General features: G+C 31.7%; 1 protein-coding gene across 3 annotated transcripts; it reads right to left on the bottom strand.

Moving 5' to 3' along the window:
- Positions 1–363: 363 nt before the first annotated feature.
- Positions 364–19,061, bottom strand: Nf1 (neurofibromin 1). Of its 3 annotated transcripts, XM_076530794.1 has the most exons (23): positions 18,772–19,060; positions 15,438–15,765; positions 15,150–15,368; positions 14,391–15,078; positions 14,029–14,299; positions 13,568–13,945; positions 13,305–13,491; positions 12,442–12,471; positions 12,224–12,297; positions 11,315–12,144; positions 10,926–11,227; positions 10,322–10,851; positions 7,460–10,213; positions 7,227–7,367; positions 6,856–7,114; positions 6,679–6,794; positions 6,491–6,607; positions 5,803–5,889; positions 5,497–5,699; positions 5,167–5,353; positions 4,829–5,085; positions 4,515–4,685; positions 364–3,984 (listed from the first exon to the last, which is right to left on the bottom strand). In XM_076530794.1, the coding sequence occupies exons 1-22, from the start codon at positions 18,829–18,831 to the stop codon at positions 4,598–4,600; spliced, it is 8,106 nt and encodes a 2,701-aa protein (XP_076386909.1). In that variant the 5' UTR covers positions 18,832–19,060; the 3' UTR covers positions 364–3,984; positions 4,515–4,597. The 3 variants fall into 3 exon arrangements, with proteins under 3 accessions (XP_076386909.1, XP_076386908.1, XP_076386906.1); XM_076530793.1 differs by having other exon boundaries at positions 5,803–5,862; positions 7,460–10,851; positions 18,772–19,061; XM_076530791.1 differs by having other exon boundaries at positions 7,460–10,851.
- Positions 19,062–19,552: the final 491 nt, after the last annotated feature.

The following is a 19,552-nucleotide window of genomic DNA, read 5'->3' as shown; positions in this document are numbered from 1 at the left end:
ATGATTTTGATTAATAGTTTCTTCTTTCAAATACTTATAAAAGATAATTGTTGCTTTAAATTCCTAAATATTTGAAAAGTAAAAGGTACCTTAGTTATCAACTACAAAATAAACCAACATATGTTCTAAATTTGATCTTTACTAATAGCTGGTATATCAAATAATGACATTGTGATGTCAATTGCCAGTAAAATGTTTAAATAATACGTATCTACATTTATTTTAAACAAATTATATGCAAATTATTGAAAACATAAAAATAAAATAATAATTAGGCCTTAAGCTTAAAAATAAAACAAATTTAATTAATTTTTCACGTTTTTAAGGAGATTTAACAAAATTGAAGGAAAATAAACGTTTGAAAACTTTAAAATGATATATTGTTTTGTTCATGATCCGTTGTAAATTATAGTTTATTATAGCATAATTTTAATTCGTTATTTTTCTGAGCTTTCATAAGGAACTCGATGATTTGAATCTTGGTAAATACGAAAACATCAAGAAACATTTTTTATTTCTGTTGAAGAGACTGGTGGTTTTTATATTCGCGATTGCTGCACGAAACAGATATAACACTTAAACATTTAACTAGATTTAACAACTTTTTTTCTCTTTTCCTCGTAGCGTAGTTCGATTTCAGATGCTTCAAAAATATCTAAGTACAAGCATTTAAAAGATTGTATATTATATTTTTAAATCAACATCCGACATGGACACTCGAATCTATATAAAACGTTTTGCCTAATAATAACATATATCATTCTTATTCGATCAGTTTAAAACAATCTCGTCTTCATAAAATTATAAATCTTCAAAATGTGCAAGTGCTATACAAATATTTATATAGTGTATTTATATGTATATACAGAGTGTTTCATAAGATATGGTATACTTACACAGCATGCGCCCTTTATATCTTAACAAATAAACCGGATGTGAAATGTTTTCAATGGACTATTGAGTATCAATTTGTTAATTAACAATACATTAAAATACATATGTTTTGTTAGAATATTTAACTCTATGCTTGTTAACCCTTCATATATCTTTGCAGTTACTAATTGAAAATATAGTCCTTTTCTTCACGTTAAATATTTAACCCTCTACATATTTATTCGTCTATCGGACAATAAAATTTCTGTCTTAAATTCAAAACTTGCTTCTTTGCTTTATATGTATCGTGTTAGGCAAACTAAAGAATGATGAAACAAATTTATTGTTTATTTTCTCAAACATATAAGATTTGAGTTATAAACAGTTAATTAAATCTTTTGACATAAAGTTACGAACAAGAAAAACATATTAACATTATACAGAAAATTTGAATGGCAAAGGGTTAATCCTTTGACGTAAAGTCATAAACAGATATTGGATAGTATTAACTGAAATGTTACTCTTTATCAAATAAGATATAAAGAAATATTAATATTACAATTATTAATAGGCCCATTAATAATCAATAGTCTATGAAAACATGGCAAGTATAATTTTTAATTTAAGTTATTATTTCCTGAATTTATAATATACTGTATGAAATACTCTACACACAGTATTTTGTAAGCTTTACAATAATCACTAAGAGAAAATTCGGCACCTTTAAATTTGTGCTTGTGTAATAAAACTATTAAAACAATGTCAACTTTAAAATGATACATATAACGTTCAATTGTGTGTCTGTGTCTTTTAATCAGCACCTTTAGTGAATTTTTCATTAGCCATTATCTGACAATTTGCGAAACGACCTGCATATAATATATATATATATAATACTATGTACAAACGCTTCATCGAGTTCGTTACAAGTATTCTATTGCTGCGTTAAATCTACTATACGTATATTTAATATATTCTTAGCCATCGTTCGACAAAGAAAAGAAAAGAAAACCAACACTCGTGTATCGTGCCACTAATAGTTGGTTTTCTTCCTAATTACTAATAAATTGTCCCTCGGTGTCGTTATACACTTAAGGGGGGAAAAATAACATGTGGTCTCGCTTTGTACTTTAATAAGTGGTAGACAATATAATCATTGGTGTTTTATTTTTAGAGAACTCTAGAAATGACCGTTCGGCTGCTCGAGCATCCCAAGACTAAAGGAAGCTTCGATGCATCGAACGCATGCTGGTCCAGAGCGCCATTATCAACCCCTTGACACTTATTGTTTTTTACTCTGAGACCTATAATACACACAGTTATTATTTTCATATATATATATTACCATCAATAGTCCGACTAAATATCATAAATTATTATATGTTCATCAAACGAGAAACATTCGATTAAAAGTCCATCACTAAAAATTTAGTAAACGTTTAACAATATAAAAATATATTGACATCTAGTGTTAATGCATGAGTAAATAATAGGCAAGCGCAAGGGGTTGAATCTATACCAGTGATGGGTAAATCGCGTGCCCACCGAAGAGCTCACGGCACGGTCATGCAGGGACATGTACAAGAAAGAGAACATTGAATCTTCCCACTTCTGATCAACCAAATACAGCGAGCTATTATAATAGACTCTGTTTATATCATCGGTTAAGTAAATTATTCTTTTCATGAACTTTCACACATATTAGTGACATTTCACTTCCACGGTATACGGATTCAAATTTTGAAATTATCAAAATTACAAATATTCAAATTTAGGAATTTAACAATTTTCAAGCACTACATAGAAGGACTTCTTTCTGTAACTCTATCTTCCAGAATTCTATATATGGCAATATAACGAGAGTCTACCGTACTTATCGGTGTTCGAGAATGTTCGCTCCTTGCATGTCAGTGCATTGCGCTCTTACAGCTGTAAATGCCCATCATTGATCTATACTATGATGTTCGAGAGATGAGTTCCTGACTCCCTCGAAATTCTATCAAAAGTAAACGCGATTTTTTTTTCTTTTGGAAAAATCGCATATCGTGTATATGCTTCGCTTTGTTTTTTTTTTTTTTAAATAAAATACAATTGCACTCAAAAAATAAATATGAAATGGAATAAAAGTTTTTTTCTTTTCGTACAATGATATACTGTTCTTGAAAAGATTCTGCGTTGATCTAGAATTCTATTCTAGTCAATTCGAGATTCCCTTGTAGTATCTAATAACATAAAATATTCGCTGTTAATCTCATGAATAGATTCTTCTTTTGAGATATTAGGTCTCTATGCACGTAGAAAACTCTTATATTTATTTACATAGGCGTGGTGAACACTCAATACCATTTCGATGGAACTTCTTTAACGGCGATCCATCTTACTGATGCCTGCAGCAGATTTCCATTAAACGCATCTTTTTTTCTGTTCAACTTTCTTTATAACGTAACAACTATGTCGTTCCTTTCAGATCGTCTTCTTATCATAATCAATTCTAAGCGGAACTTAGCAATTGTCATAAAATACCATTTCTTCTACTATGTATTAACAAAAAATAAAATTCGTTTAACCCTTTACAGTTGTACACGAAATTAAATTTCCTTGATAAACTATGCATACAATCATTTTACTCTAACAACATGAGACTATATTAAATTTCTTCAGAGATAGAAACAGAGTTTTTCTATGATACAAAAATATTTAGTTGTAAAGAGATAAAAACATTTAGATAAATATTCAGTTCCAGTCATTGGAACTATATATAGTTGCATTGATCAACTATAAAAATTATTTAAACGATTCAAACAATCTCATGCTCTATAAACATTATCCGTACGAAATAACACTGGTTCAATAAAAGCCTTTGTGCCTCATTCTACAACGCCTCGCTGCATAAATTCACAAATTCATAATTAGTCATTGTATTGAACGCAAATTCAAAAATGATACGTAAGCGTTGATGTATACTGTTAAAAAAACAAAGTAAGTATCAACCAACGAAGGGTTCTCTGTTGGCTTCCATTCCAGTGGGTTCATTAACGTGAGGTGGACGGCATTGGATTAAACTGATTCGACATGTTGCAGCAATAACACGGAGCCAAAATGTTTGCGTTCCTTGATATATAAATATACATAAATTAGATTAACAAAATCAAATATTGTAATAATTAAAATTTAAATCACAGTATAAACATCTTCTTTTCATCAAATTAGTGCATGAAATTAAAAGACTTTGTTTATATACTTCACTATGAAATAATTAATCAGTAAAGTTATTCAAAATAAATATCATTTGTAAGTATTGAATTTCCTCAACATGGTCAACATTAAGGATGTAACCATACTAAATAGTACATTAAACTGATATTAATTTTTTTACATAAAAATAAATCTAATTTCTAAAAAAGGACAATTTACCGTTCCTTCAGTATTATTTAAATACATTAACTAATTGGATGATGATCAATTGAATAATTATAGTTTGAAACTTGTTACTTTGTTATGAATAATTTGGAAAGAAAATATCACACTTCTTTTTATTGCAATAACAGACAGCTACAAGATTGAATTAAAACAAATGAAAGTTCCAAACTGTAATGATCGTTTAAACAATTAAATTATATGCCGTTACATAGTGAACATACCTTAGTTGCCGATGCAATTTCCGACCAACTTGTCCTTTTCGCCCATGTTTACCACACTGTTTCTTATGTTCACATGCTAATCGCTAAGGTTGCAAACTATTACTACTGCTAGTGTTTTCTCCTTGGCTCATAGAATTCAGCGAAACATCTCCTCTGCTATCAATACTGCGACTAAAATTACTACCGTTATCAGTATCTTGTATTTCGTTTATTTGAGTTATTATATCACAGAATTTTTAAGGCTATACTTCTGGATCAAATATTTATTGCACTTTTCTAATACTTGAAATATCTAGATCAATTAATTCACTTACTCTCTGTAAGCGAAAGAAGCAGTACTTCGTTGGGCATCATCTTTCTTTTCTGTAAAAGCATTTGTTCGATCAGTTCCGTATACAGAAGTTTTATTCCTTGTTGTAACTTCTTGTTGATGAACATCGTTTCGTTTACATCTCTCATTTGAAATTTCATTGCTACTCGATCCTTCGAATTCATCAATTGGTAAACATGTTTCTACCATGGCTTTTAGGCAATTTACAAATAACTGAGCACTTTCAGCTGTACAATTAGACTGTAAAAAAATTGATGTTGATATACATTGGTTGCTTTAGATTGATTTAATCCAACTCATTATTTATATATGGTTACTTACGTTTGTGTACGGGCCTGCAAATCTCCATAATCCACCGAATCCACAGCTTTGCAAATAATGTAATTGTTGTTGACTCGTGTCCTCACAGGCAATTATGTTCTGTATAATTGCTTGTACTGAATTCAGTATACCTTGATCATGACAGGAGGATAATACACTGTTAATTTTTGCATCAAGCAAATTGTGGCTGTGAACAAAATTTATATCCCTTAGACTGACATTGAACATATCTTTTGTCAATTACAATTATAATTATTGATAGCTATTTTTAAAACATGCTTTAGTATATACTATACGTAAAAAGATCTTAACAAAAAAATAAAAGCTTACATTACTGGAAAAACTTTTGGAAATACTACGGAAGCTTCTGCAAGGTATTCATAAAGAATGCGTTGTTCATTTTCATCGGTTGAATTCTTGACTAAAGTTACCAGAACAGTCAAAACCAAACTCTGAGTCGAAAAATCGGTCAATACTTCCGGATCGAGCAATATATTATTTTCATTGCTCACGCTTACTCTGGCGCTTCGATTCTATATAAATTATAAGAATTTTAATGTGGATATAGATTTTAAGTTCGATTTAAAAATAATAGTGATTTTTATCTCCTCAAAGAAAAAAATGAAGATAAAATACCTTTGATTCTGTTTCTTCGGTTGGTTTCGTTTCCTTCGTAGTTGGTACAGAAAATGATCGCTGCGTTTTAAATAAAATCCGTCCAGTCTTGTTAATGACGCGTACATCGCCATTTTTGGGCAAATTGATGAAGTATGGTACAATAAGTGACAAGTTGCATTGTATTTGATACAATCCAGGCACAGGCAAGGCAGAAAGTTGCGAGCATAGACATCGAAAGAGCAAACAGAGGTACATAAAAAAACACAAGATAACAAACAATGTTACTCGGTATAAAATTGAATTCTCTTTTTTGGAATATACTATAAAATAACTGGAAATATTAACAGTATCTTAATAATATAGTATTCATTACTATGTTTCGATTATATTTTAATTGCTTTTATTCAGTACCATCATAATAACTGAATATAAAAAATAAATAAAAAAGTACTAAGCAAATAAATACAATAAATAATTAATTAGCAATAAAACCCCTTGTTCAAACAATAAAAATCAAGTAGAAATTTATCAATAGCTTGTTACATGATACGAAATTAAAAATATTGCATACTGCGTTATAACAATGGTTGATAGTCTGCTTTTGCTCAAAACTACGGTACAAGTATTGTATAAATATATGTAGTTAAAAAAATAATGTGATGTCTTCATGAATTGTTCGTACATACATATAACAGATAAAACATACCTGATGAGTTGAATATTGTTTCTGTTGTCTAGCTTGAGTGAGTGCAGACTGATCTAATAGATCCCAAGACTTTTGTCTGCGATTAGTAGGATTACTGGATGCTGAACTAGTTGTATCCTGAACAATAATATAAAAATTAGTTCGTTATATATTTCTTATTAAATATATTTCTTGTTAAAAGTATTTACTGCATTATGTGGAAGCAAAATGTCAAGGCAGTCTGTACTTCCAGATTCTGCATTCTTGGTAGCTGCATGTCTAATATGGCATCGACTTCTCACTTCTTCAGATACAGATACCAATGCTAATATGAATAAAAAATTATTAGTTTCAATCTATTTAACAAGATTTGTATATAAACTTACCAGATAAATAGGCCACGCTTTCTGGTGTTACTTCAAATTTATCTCTTCTAAATGGTTTAGCCACAATACCTAACAACATGGTTAATACTCTAGCTGTTCTTGTAACAGTAGTTGGTGTAGGATGTCTGTATCCTTTTAAAAGATGACCGACCAGTGCAAAATGAAAATTTGATTTAAACGAAAGTCCTACAGCTTGATCTAATTGTTTGAAATGCCATTCTAAAGGTTCACGCGTAGTTATCATAACGTGTTCCAAAGTCTGAAAATTGAAATAGTTAATAAAAATAGAAAACGTTAATAAAGTGTATTAACAAATAAAGAATAAACATTAATAAAACAAAGATTGTAATTATAGAAAAATAAATTTCTACCTTATCATCAAAAGTTCCTTGCGAATCTAAAGTATGTAAATTTTGCTCAAGTAGGGCTAAACCACACGCATACAAAGATGCTTCATCTAATTGGAGAACTGACGTTGCAATCCAAAATAAATATCGATGTATAGGAGATTCCTGAAAAATATTAAAATAAGTGATATAGTACAAAGTTTATAGTTTTTTAAATTATTCTTTTTAATGTATAAAAATAAAGAATTAAAACTTACGGGTCGAAGCAATGGTTGTAATCTGGTGAGGCACATAATGATTGCTTCAAGCAAAGTGATATCATTGAAACTCTCAAGCGCTTTTATCAATATCCTCAATAATTGTTTCATATCTTGATCCGTTATACTTTTACTTATGCATCCAAAAACAATTAAAGCTCTTGGTTGAAGTGCTGGATTAAAACAGAAAGCAAAATTCTTCGCCAAAGATGTCCAGGTTTTCAACCAATCACAATTTGGAATGTCTCGCATACAAGCTTCCATGATTTCAAGAAGAGCGTCCGTAATAATTTCTAAACTGGTTAACAAAAGTCTCTCTTTATCATGTGTTCCTGTAATACTGCGCTCGTTACTGAACCCTTTCTCATTCGAGTGTTTATAGCTAGACCTAAATGCTGTACCCGCAGCAGATTTCACTTTACTAATACCAAACAGTAAATAAAATTTTGGAAGAGAAAATTCATCCAAACTCATTCGCAGTATTCTATAAGTATCTTCTGAGAAAGAAGGTGAACTACAAGTGCAAAGCGAGTGAATGCTGTTAATAACTAAACCATGTGTGGAAGCACGCATACTCAGACTTCCAGAACAAACTAGAAATGTTACTGTATGAAATATATATGGCAGATGTTTTCCCACGTCTAAACAGTTATTAAAAGACAACATCAATAAATATCTTGCCAAAATAGCGATATCATCCCATCTTGTATGTTGCTCTAACAACGGTGTCGGAGATGTACAAGTTTTATCTACAACTCGACAAAGTCTTCCTATCACTTTCTTTGCAACCAGTTGAACATTCCCAGAAGCCAAAGCCACAGCAGTATCAGCCATTATTTCAACTTTTCTGGAACCAAGTCCAAAACTGACGCTGCGTTGAATGAAATTATCTAAAACCGTATCAATTAAATCAGGTAATCTTCCAATTGTGCTCCATATCTTTGCTTGTATGCTTGGATACATTTCCACTTCTTCAATAGTTAGTGTAATTAATTCTTCTAAAATATTTGTAACCTGTTTTTGACGTTTGCCTTCGTCATTTGGCTTATAAAACCGTACGAGATTATTTAACCATGGTGTCATGTATTCTAAACAGAGATGTTTCAATTCGATGCTTGACAATTTGAATCCTTCGATACATTCTTTCAAAAATTCCAATGTAAGATGTGGATCATTTGCAGCCAAAGTTTCGCTTAAATGTTTAATGAATATAGTATTGTTCGATGGAATGCAAAGTCCAGATGTTTCTAACAGTTGTCCTTCTATTTTCAAATCAAAAGTCGCAGTCAAAGCACACAGTTGATTGTATGCTGCTGTTCTTAAATTTGGATCTGAACTACCAAGATTCAACAATGCCATGTTCAATAGTGTCCCAGGTACATCTTTAGATCTAAGCTTTGGATGAACAGACACAGACTCTGGCTGTGATAATTCCCATCGATTTCTTATATGAATTATAGCCTGCACCAAACTATCACAGTCATTGTGAATAAAAGATAATGGGCCAGTTTCGTTCGAAATGGTCAATGTAAATTGATTGTCATCTACTAAACAAACTTCTTCTATCTCAGACGCGTAATAAACATCATTTAAAAGAACGGAATGCGATAATACTTTGCATTTCTCCGCCGAGGTAATTTGTATAGCTGTTGGTCCAACTTTAATGGATACCTTGGTGTCCTTATGAGAAAGTTTCAAAGCACTGTTAAAAACCTTCAAGTCTTCGTCAAGGGAGAGTGTGGCTCCGGGTAATTTTTGTTGATCCACATCAATCATGTCATTCAAACGTCCAGGTCCATCAATGAAGACAACTTTTCTATTACTTTTCAAGGGTGCCAAAATTCTATCATGAAACTTGGTATACTCTCTCACCCAACTGTTGCAATTGTAAATATAGGCCGCATGAATGTTTTCATAGGCAACTTTAGGCAACACGTAAAACCATTTCTGTAGAAATTCTGTCCTGAATCGATTGTCTGAACAGGTATGGGTGAAATCGACAACCAATTCAAACGGAGAATGACAAAATGGCTTTAGAGTTAGAATAACGTGGTATATCAACAGATCACCGTTCGTGTCACCAATCTTATAACGTCTGGCGATATAATAGAACACCGGATATCCTTGTTTGCTGGTACCTGCTTGGTAAAAAATATTGAGATTTTTGATACTTTTAAATTCTTCATTTTCATGCATATTGTGTTTCACCATAATTTCCTCGAAATAGGTCGAACACATGTCGATGTTTGACCACCTAGCATAAGAGGAGGAGAACAGCAAATGTGAATCCACTGGTTTATGTTCTGGGGGGCCAAGATATGCTAACAACGTAGCCATTTTGTCGAAAGGCCTTCTCCCTACTGCTTTATGGTCCCTACTGCTGCTGAGATAATCGCCAATTTTTTCTTGGTGGTTCCAAAGCAGTCTGTGCAACGCTAAAACGTTACCATCTGATACAAACGACATTGGATGGTTGGCTTGATCGACCGTTTCGCAATCCGATGCTATTTGTATGAAAAATCTCCTTCCAATTTCAAAATGTGCTCGTAGAAAATCATTGAAAGGTAACATGTGCTGTTCTTTACTAAATTCCACGTGATTTGCAATATTCTGTAGTATTTTAGACATCAGCATCAAACCTCTTTTAATATGATGGGGTACAGATTTATTTACAATACCCATTTCTTGAGGTGACACAATTGCTGGATTGATGAACCGCAAGAATATTACAGTCCCTACAGCTCCAATGTTATTCTGTGGACATTGTGGAAATCTTTTACTGAGTACTTGGTACAAACAATGACACATGGATCGTAATTGTGATGGAAAACTATCAGCAGATGATACTATTGCATCGAATACCTTTTGGGTCAATGCTATTAAATTGCGACCATTTTGTTCTATATTTTCATTAGCATCTATCCTTGCACTATCAACTTCAAAACCTGTAGTAGGATCGTCCAATAAAGGTGTGATTAAAGGCTCCAATAAATTTTGTAAGTAACTCGCGCCATAAATTTTGAAACAGAATGCCATAATTTTGCTTCCAAGACTGTTTCCTCTAAATAATGTTTGCATACAGTCAGAAACTTCCACTTCACGATAAAACATATTCCATAAAAGGGGAGATAACAAGTGTTTCGCATCAAATAATGTCACGAAAACTCTTGCCAATTCATCCATTTGATTTGTTGTAACTACATTAGCCAGAGCCATTGCAATAGGTAACTCTCCTTTGTCGCTGATCATTGTAACAAGTTGAACCAATTGTTCAAACCTATCAGCCAACACAGTTTCTGCTAGAGTATCAAATTCCGTTCCCTGCTGAAGAATTTTAGTGAGGACTTCCATGAATGCTGCGCGTGTTTGTAGATCCGGGTCATAACCCAATCCTGTATTAATTAAAACAAAATATAATGAATGTAAAATCTCTAAAGTTTGAAAACTAATATATTGTTTCACTTACGTAACGAATGTCTTAAACCACTATCAATGTTTGCGCTGAGAAGGTTACTCATTGCTTGTATAGTAGCATTATGTAAGGTAGACAATTTGCCACTGTTTAAACAAGATTGCTGGGACATAATTTCTTTTTCCTCGCCAGCTGCTTCATTGCAGTGGTTTAACAGATTCATGAAAAGCGTAAAATATTTAAGAAATAGTTGAGATTTGGCTTCCATTAAATCACCACGGTCAGATTCTTCAGGTTGAAGAGGTAAACCTCGTAGTAATGCACCAACTGCTTCCATACAAGCCTGATCCAAGTCACTGTAACATTAGATAAAGTAAGCATGCTTAAAAGATACAAAGAGCAATGATAATTATATAAATGTATTTTATGAAAATATTATTCACCGGTTATGAGTAGCACCCATTACCCAATCTGTTAAATATTCAACAAGTTTATTCCTGAATTTCATTTCTTGTCGAAAGGCTAAATCATCTCGTCGTTTCATCATCGCTTCAACAAGCTGACACAATTTTGTCTTGATTTGTATAGAGCGGACTGTCATATCCAAATGTCTAACATATCTGACAATCGCCAACATCATCCCTTCTATGCTCGTCATTCCAAGATACTCGGAAGGTTGATCCGTCTTAGAATCCAAGATATTCTTCATTATGAATATTATGTGTTCGATAAATTTTGTGTTAACACCAGTTACTATAACTTGTCCTTGTTGATCAAAGAATTTTTCAACTATGCTTTTAATCTGATCAAAAAGTATAGGATACAATGCTGGACTCATTTCATGGCCAACCAATTCTTTAACATGTTCCTGAATTTGACTTCCAAACTTCTCATTGTTACAAATTAACAAACGTAGCAAACTATAAACAAATTGTGTGCAATGTTGTACTTCCTGGCTTGGATTTGATAAACAAGACGCAGGTTCTTGTTTTAAACCTTTTTTGGAATCTGTATTTTGAGGTATTCCTGATAATGGTCTATTCAAGGAACGTTTCTGTAAACATACTCCCCCTAATGCACAAAGAAATCCAGTCATGTTGGCCCACTCATTAATTTGCTCTTCCAATTCATGTTCTGAATTTTGATGTGATGCTCTTCGCTTTGCTGTACTTCGATGAAATGATTCCATCTGACCATCTTCAATTTTAGATTTAGGATAATTCACTAACTGTTCAGAAGTTGCTTCCCAATTTTTACATGTTTCCTCCCAAGCCTGATAACAGAAAACATTGTATGTCATATATAGAATAATATATGTACTATACATATTTATTATATGCATGATAACATACAGGCTGTACACCATTTACGCAATGTTCTATCTTCCTTAATAAGGCCATAATTCTTTTTTGCAAAGCGGCTCGTCCTAAAAAATATACAATATACTTATTTAATGTATTAATGTTTGATAAATGGTGATGCATTAAATATTCTATTTCGAATAAAGAAACAGGAATAAAACGACGTTAACTTTAATAATATATGTATGTAAATTTTGAATAACACTTACCATAATTATATATCTTACTTTCTCCGCTGGCTGTTATGGTAACAAGGTCTTTAATACTCTACTGCAGCCATATAAGGGTTATACTAATCAAAATACAAAGTGAATTCAAAAATTCAGGAACGAATGTTTGAATTCAAATAAAAACATTTTCAGTAGATACCCGAATCGAAACTAATTTAAAATTATATTTAGTAAACAACAATACTAATAAATTATTTATTTTACAAAAATTTTGTTCATATATATAATCTTGAGGTAGTTATGCACAAAAAGGATTCGTTTCCACAAGTATATACTTTGATTGCTATAGATACTTCGAGTTATGCTGAATACTTTGCAATAAAAATATGGCAACTAAACCAACTATACAAAAATATAGCAACAAGCAATTAGTTTTTGAGTAGACCTATTATTTTATATATATTTTTCTATTATGACAAATATCCTGCTGTATGAGTAGTTACTGCAAAACCTAGTATAGTAAATGATATAAACTTAATCTGAATTAACAGGATTGCATCTAATGTGAATAGATCTTACCTAATTTAATATGAATAAATATAGTCTTATCTAATATAAAATTAAATACACTTAAATATACTTAATATAACTCGTGATATCCATAGCAATTAAAATGATATACTTACGAAATTTTAATTCTTTTAAACATAATTACCATTTTTAAAAATATATATTACAAATGAATTTAGATACAAAAATTATATTTCACATGTAAACGATATCATAATTTTAGTTTTGATTTGTCGATTCGAATTTCTGCTTCTAATTTGGAAAGTAGGAGACTTTATATAAAAAATGAATTGATATAATAATATTCTAAGTATTTAAATATCTAAACTCACCAGTGATTAACACAGTAGAAGCTTGCGCCAATTCAAGATATAAGTGATAGTTAGGAAGTAAACAAGTTACTGCTACTTCATCACTACCACAACGAATTTCTGCTTCCTCACAGAGCAACGCAAAACAAGACATTGACACTAGAACAGCCTCCATGTTTATACTCCACAAGTACATGAAAAATACAACCTGAAAAATAAAAAATAGTAAATTTATTATGATTCATCTAAAATGAAGTGAATATTAAGTTCATAATCAAACCAACCTCGAGTTTAATATGTGCTTGCTTACAAATTGCAATCTGACTACCCACATTAGCATAATCCTTATTTTGTGCCAGAAAAGCGTTTCTACAAATTAGTATCTCTCTCAACCACTTCAATATACAAGTATAATTCACGATCTGATGTTGAATTAATTTTTGAGAAATCGAGAAGAGAACTTGCGAACTAACGTCCCAAAAGGTATTAATTGGTGCTTCTGGATTCCATGCTTTTATTTTATCTGGATGATGCAACACAAGTAATGCTTCCATTGCTTCATAAGCAATGTCTGGCATTGTTGGTTGATGAACTAAAGAAACTAAACCATTAATTAATTCCAATGTAGAACTTTGTATTTCATGGCCAGCTTTTCCTTGGTTCTATTAGATAAAAAAAAAATTCATATGATGCATACAATGTTATTAGTTAGAATATAATAAATCTTTTGAAGTAAAGCACTCACATTCAACAGCAGCATAGGATCAGCATGAATAAGTTTCACCATCCATAACAACAGATTTCTGTAACTTGATACATCTTCTCCACGATCTCTGTATTTGTTTTGTTCTTTACCTTTGAGCGTTAAACTTTGAATCATTCGCAATGGTGTGTGTGATATGTAACTCTGTGTGACTTTATTTAAAATATCAGTAAACATATTCCTAAGTTCTGCACTACGAGAATACAGAAGATCTATTTGAGGCCACCATGGCAGTCTTGGTTGAGTTACAATTCTAAAATAAGAAATTTTTTTGAAATTAATATGCCCCGATATTATCGAAGTAAATTGTAATATTTCCAATTACAGTGGAAAGTTTCTCTTACTTGTATAATGAGCTAACCAAGACAAACTGGTACGTCGATGGAAAATTCAGGTTCAAGCAGACTTTAAGTACTTCGTTGTTGTGAGGTTTAATGCGAAAACAGCTAACAAAACAGTCTATCATTAGGTCGATGTCTTGTGCAACGTAGCTTTGACCACGAGAAAATAATTTTCCTGGATTAAAAAGTAGTGCCATTAAATCATTCATTACATGTTGAACAAGCATGAAGATAACATTATTCGAATCCTGGTTGTTTACATAGGTTGATGCTTTACAAAGTTTAATACAAGTGACTGCGGCAGCTTCCACTAGTTGTCTACTAGAACTGCCATGCATTCCTAGGCCTCGTTTGACACTATCAATAAATTGCTTTTTCTTTGAATGTTTTGGTGAACAAGGAGCACCAAAATCAGCATTAACTATTTCCTCCAGTACTTTTGGTGAAAGTATCAGTAGCATAATTTGCAAAGGCCAAACAGCTGCAGTTCTTCCTTTTTTATTGTCTGCAAATGTATCAAGGATGTCAAATAATTCTTCACATACTTTTGCAAGATCTTCATTAGGCTTCTTTTGTAGATCAGCAAATTCATGAGGGTAAGTATCCATCCAATTCCAAATTGCTTTTTCTAAAGAGTTCATAAGAACTATGTGTGCAGATTTTTTGAGTTGTTTGAATTTTTGTATCGTTTCTGTAATAATAATAATAATTATTATTATAACATGCATAACAGTGAAATGATTAAATAATTAATGAAATTACCATTTAAAAGTCTCGTCAATCTATAAACATCCACATTAATATGTTGAATTAATTCAATATCACTATAATCAGCATTTTCATCACCACATTTTGCTAGCTCTTGAAGCCTGGATGATATTCTATTAAACACAGCATTGAAAAAGTTCAAGCTCAGTGCAAACAAAACTTTACTTGCCAAATTACGTAAGTGAGCATTTTGGGGTATATCATTTGGTATATCTGAAAGTTATTTACGTGTTAAATTTTTGTTTAATACAATTAGCATTAAACTAATTACAATCTTATTACCTATAAACTGGCAAATTTCTTTAAGCAGAAACTTTACATTCATAGTCTCGTCAAATTTAACTGTGTCTTTTGGTTGATTTGCAAGACACTTTTCCAAGGTGTCTAAGATAATAATAACAGATTCATAGCAATGCCGATCATGATCTGTGCTATGAAATATACGTTGACCCCCAATACATGGCACCATTTCATTAACGCCTTGAAGTATTTTTGTTAGACTGGATATTACAAGAGAGAAACGATATTGAGAGATTTGTATTAGGCATTTTTTGTTCCTCTCTTCGTTCATACGAGAATGGGTGGTCTGAGGACCACTGTGACACGGCAACTGTACAGAAAGAAATCATTTTTTTTAATGATACCACATAATTTTAATAATTGGAAGATTAAGATATAGAAAATATAATAAATTAATTAGTTTGGTATTCTACATCTGTACATTTTTATCTGTAAATTATAGCATGAGATATATGTAATATACATATATTAACATACATATTGATGAATAAATTTTCTCCTTGAAATTTTAAATTTTGAACAAAAAAGAAAAAATATTAATTTTCCTATTTTAATTATGGAGCAGCAATTATCACTGCTACGGCTTATCGAAAAAATATAAATTAAATAGTTCCTAAAATATAACTGTAACAAATTAGAATAACAACAAAATATTTATTAAGGTATGTTACACTTTGTAGTTGTATGCATGTATTATATCTGTTAGGAAGTTCTACTCATTATGTGGCCATTAAGATTTTTCACTTTAAAATATGATATAAATCAATGATAAACAATGATAAAAAGTTTTGTGATCAATTAATTAATTTGTTATAAATGATAGTAGAACAAATATGTCCATTGACAAAATCTATTTATGTCACTGTGTTCTTTCCAAATTCTAGTTAAAAAATTGTTCATTTATTGTTTAGAAAGAAAATCCATTAAATTTATAGATTAATAGGTAATAGAAATAAACACTGAAATTAAAATACAATAGAGTATGATACAATAATTTTTCTTATGATATGAGATGGTTAAGAAAATATATTTATTACAAAATGGGCATCATGACTTATACAGGTGCAATAAATAGACACAATCATAGTAAAATAATTTCAAAACAAAATCTGTATTGTTTCATTTAGAAGATATCAGAAGTTACAAACTGATAATGGTTTGAAAATTTGAAGGTAAAGATTTAAGTTAGGGAAATGAGTGTCATTCAAGATGATAGTTCAAAGATGATTACACTCTATAAAATATTTAAATAAAAAATCCTATTTTGACTTAAACACTAATAAGTGAATAGTTGATTGCTATTGAACAAATAATATTTTATTACATTTATCAATTACGGTTTGTGTATAAATGTCCACAATGAGTATTATACCAGCAGATACCATTTGTGTGTAGACAAAACTTTTCGATAGACTAATATATTGACCGATCGAAGACACGTTTACAATGACATATGCTTTTGACAAAACTCGAAAGTTACATGCATGTACGTGTAATCGCGTTTGGACGCATTTGAACGCATTGAAGTGTATATACCATAGATTTGAATTCTTCGATAAGCCGTGCGTGAAGTGAATGCAATTTCCATTCATGTATCCGTGACACGACGGAAGCGACGTTGTGTGGGTACAGAGGGGTTACGGGACGAGGAATGAAATTCTACAGGGTATCTCAATAACTCATTTCTGAACTTCCTTTTTTTTCTATAAAATATATTTCATTACATAATAAATTATGCGTTTTGGCAATATTATTAAAATGATAAATAACTTTTGAAAGGTAATTTCAATGATGTCAATTTAATTTCGATTTTGATTAATTAATTTATTAGAAAGAAAGTTATTATTACTATACTTTTTATATACCTAGTGACAACACCAAATTGATTTTAATAATTTTTATTTCTATTCGGTTCCAATTTCGACTTGTTTATTATTCGATTTTAATTCGGTTACTATCCAATTCCAAGTCGACTGACTTTTATTTGATTTCCACTTGATTTTAATTTATTCTTGATTTTTATTTTAACTTCATTTTATTTAAATTCAATTTTTACTCGATTTCGACTTCAGTTCCGAATGATTTTAATTTCTATATTACTTTAATTCAATTCTTGCTCGATTTCAATTTGATTTTGATGTTAAGAATAATTTTTACTATTTTTATATACTATTGTTTGTCTTTCTCTTCAATGCTGTAAGAATGGTTATGATCATGAATAATTAAAATCGAAGTTTAAAATTAAACCTTTAAATTTTTATGATACTTTAAAAAATTATTTAAATGTCTGTGTAATTCTTTACGAAATTGTTAATTTAATTACATTAGTTATAATTTAAGGACAAAATAAAATTTTTAAAAATTATTAGAACTCATAGAATTTGGAACACCCTGTATACACCTTAACTGAATAGCTATCGGGACAGAGAGGAAAGGAAGAAGGGGCGAAGGTCAAACCGTGGAGTCCACGGCGTGTAGAGGGAGGAGACCGCGAGAAAGCATCTTCCCATGAATGAACGAATCAACGAATAAACGAATGACGGTACATTCACGGGAGCAACGATATCAACCGTTAATGACTACACCCACAATCTTAAAAATAATGCACAAATTTTATACGATAAATAGAATTTAACGATAATTGATTCAAAGCCATTGCGTCATTCAAAATTTACTTCATACAAATCTTACAGGGTTGAAGTAGAAACGGTAAGTATGTTTCTCTAAAAAGAAACCGAGAAAAGTCAGGCATAAATAAGACTTTGACAGAAAATTTAAACGGATAAATTGTACACACTTTACTGACACGAAAAGCGTCGATTGTCTCAAATAGAAAACTGCTACAGGATTCAGCTTAGAAAAGAACTAACTACTGTCAAAGTTACGTGTTCAAACGTACTCATGTCACCTCCTCACTTTACGTTCTCACTGATCAAAATTTTCACGCTTGTTTCACCACACAGAAACTGTGTCACACAATGATCTTAATTCCAGTTTAGTTGCCGGCTTTTCTGGGTGTGCATATAAAATGTATCTAATGTTAAGTATAGTCTCGTCCTTACGAGAAACGTAAGGAGAAGCAGTGAGATGAATAACAACGAAAGAGGAGGCAAACCAAAGGGCCGAAAAAAGAGAACGAAACGAAGAAAGAATAGAATGAAAAGTAAATACAGGAAGGGAACAAGAAAGAATGAGAGAAAGCACCGGAAGAGGTAGGTAAGAAAGAGAGAGGGGCGGCCACGGAGAAGGAAAGCGGATGGGACGAGAAAGGAAAGGTAAAACAGATTTTATAGTCCGAGTCACAGATGGGATGTACCTGTTCCTCGAAACGCGTGATCAGTAAATTCGCCCATTCTTCCGGCTTTTGCGTGCCCATCGCCGTCCGAGGTTCAGTAACGAGCCGTCATCACGTACGACGATTCACCAATTCGCTACGAACACTCGACATCGGTGCGTCGCCATTTACGAACGTCGACTGCCCGAGAGAGTGCCGCGACGGCTCGGTCTTTCTCTTCCGTTGGGGAGGGGCGCGGTGACAGAGCCAACAAGAATTACAGCGGGGATTGGGGCGAAGATCTTCGTGGATGGAAACGATACCGAGTGAACCTGTTCGATATTCGTTTCATGCTAACCAATTTTATCATATTACACTTATACTCTGTTTGAAAAGAGATCATATTCATCACGCGACGAGATTTCGTCCGTTCTGCGCAAAGCAGCTCTGATTGGTCGAGTACGCTTCGCAACGCGCATGCGCATTTATGATGTTTTTGACATTCAGCTTGCATACTCGGTGATCCAAATTTCCGAATTTTCAAGTTTTTGAATTTCGAAAAACAAGAATTCTTAAATTCATAAATTTCTAATTTTTAAATTTTCATATTCCTAATATTTTAATTTTCAAAACTACAAACTTTAAAACAACGAAAGTTCTAAATTGTCAAGACCAGAAATCTTCAAATGTTTAAATTTCTAAATTCTGAAATTTTTTAATTTCCAAAATTTCACATTTTTATATAGCAAAATTTTCAGATTTTCAAATCTGTAAGTCCGCGGATTCCCAAGTTTCCAGATCCCTAAATTAAAAAATTTGCAAA

Source organism: Megachile rotundata, chromosome 4, assembly GCF_050947335.1.
Source record: "Megachile rotundata isolate GNS110a chromosome 4, iyMegRotu1, whole genome shotgun sequence".
NCBI classification, from domain to species: domain Eukaryota; kingdom Metazoa; phylum Arthropoda; class Insecta; order Hymenoptera; family Megachilidae; genus Megachile; species Megachile rotundata.
The sequence above is the reverse complement of the archived record's forward strand: the minus strand, read 5'-3'. Positions and strand labels throughout refer to the sequence as shown.

What these genes read in the sequence shown, in the direction of transcription:
- Nf1 (XM_076530791.1), bottom strand. Translation starts at nt 18,831, where the DNA reads ATGGGCACGCAAAAGCCGGAAGAATGGGCGAATTTACTGATCACGCGT. An exon ending in TACAACCATTGCTTCGACCC is followed by an intron (nt 7,368 to 7,459) that starts GTAAGTTTTAAT and finishes AATATTTTTCAG; the next exon opens with GAATCTCCTATACATCGATA. An exon ending in TTTTGCTTCCACATAATGCA is followed by an intron (nt 6,608 to 6,678) that starts GTAAATACTTTT and finishes ATTATTGTTCAG; the next exon opens with GATACAACTAGTTCAGCATC.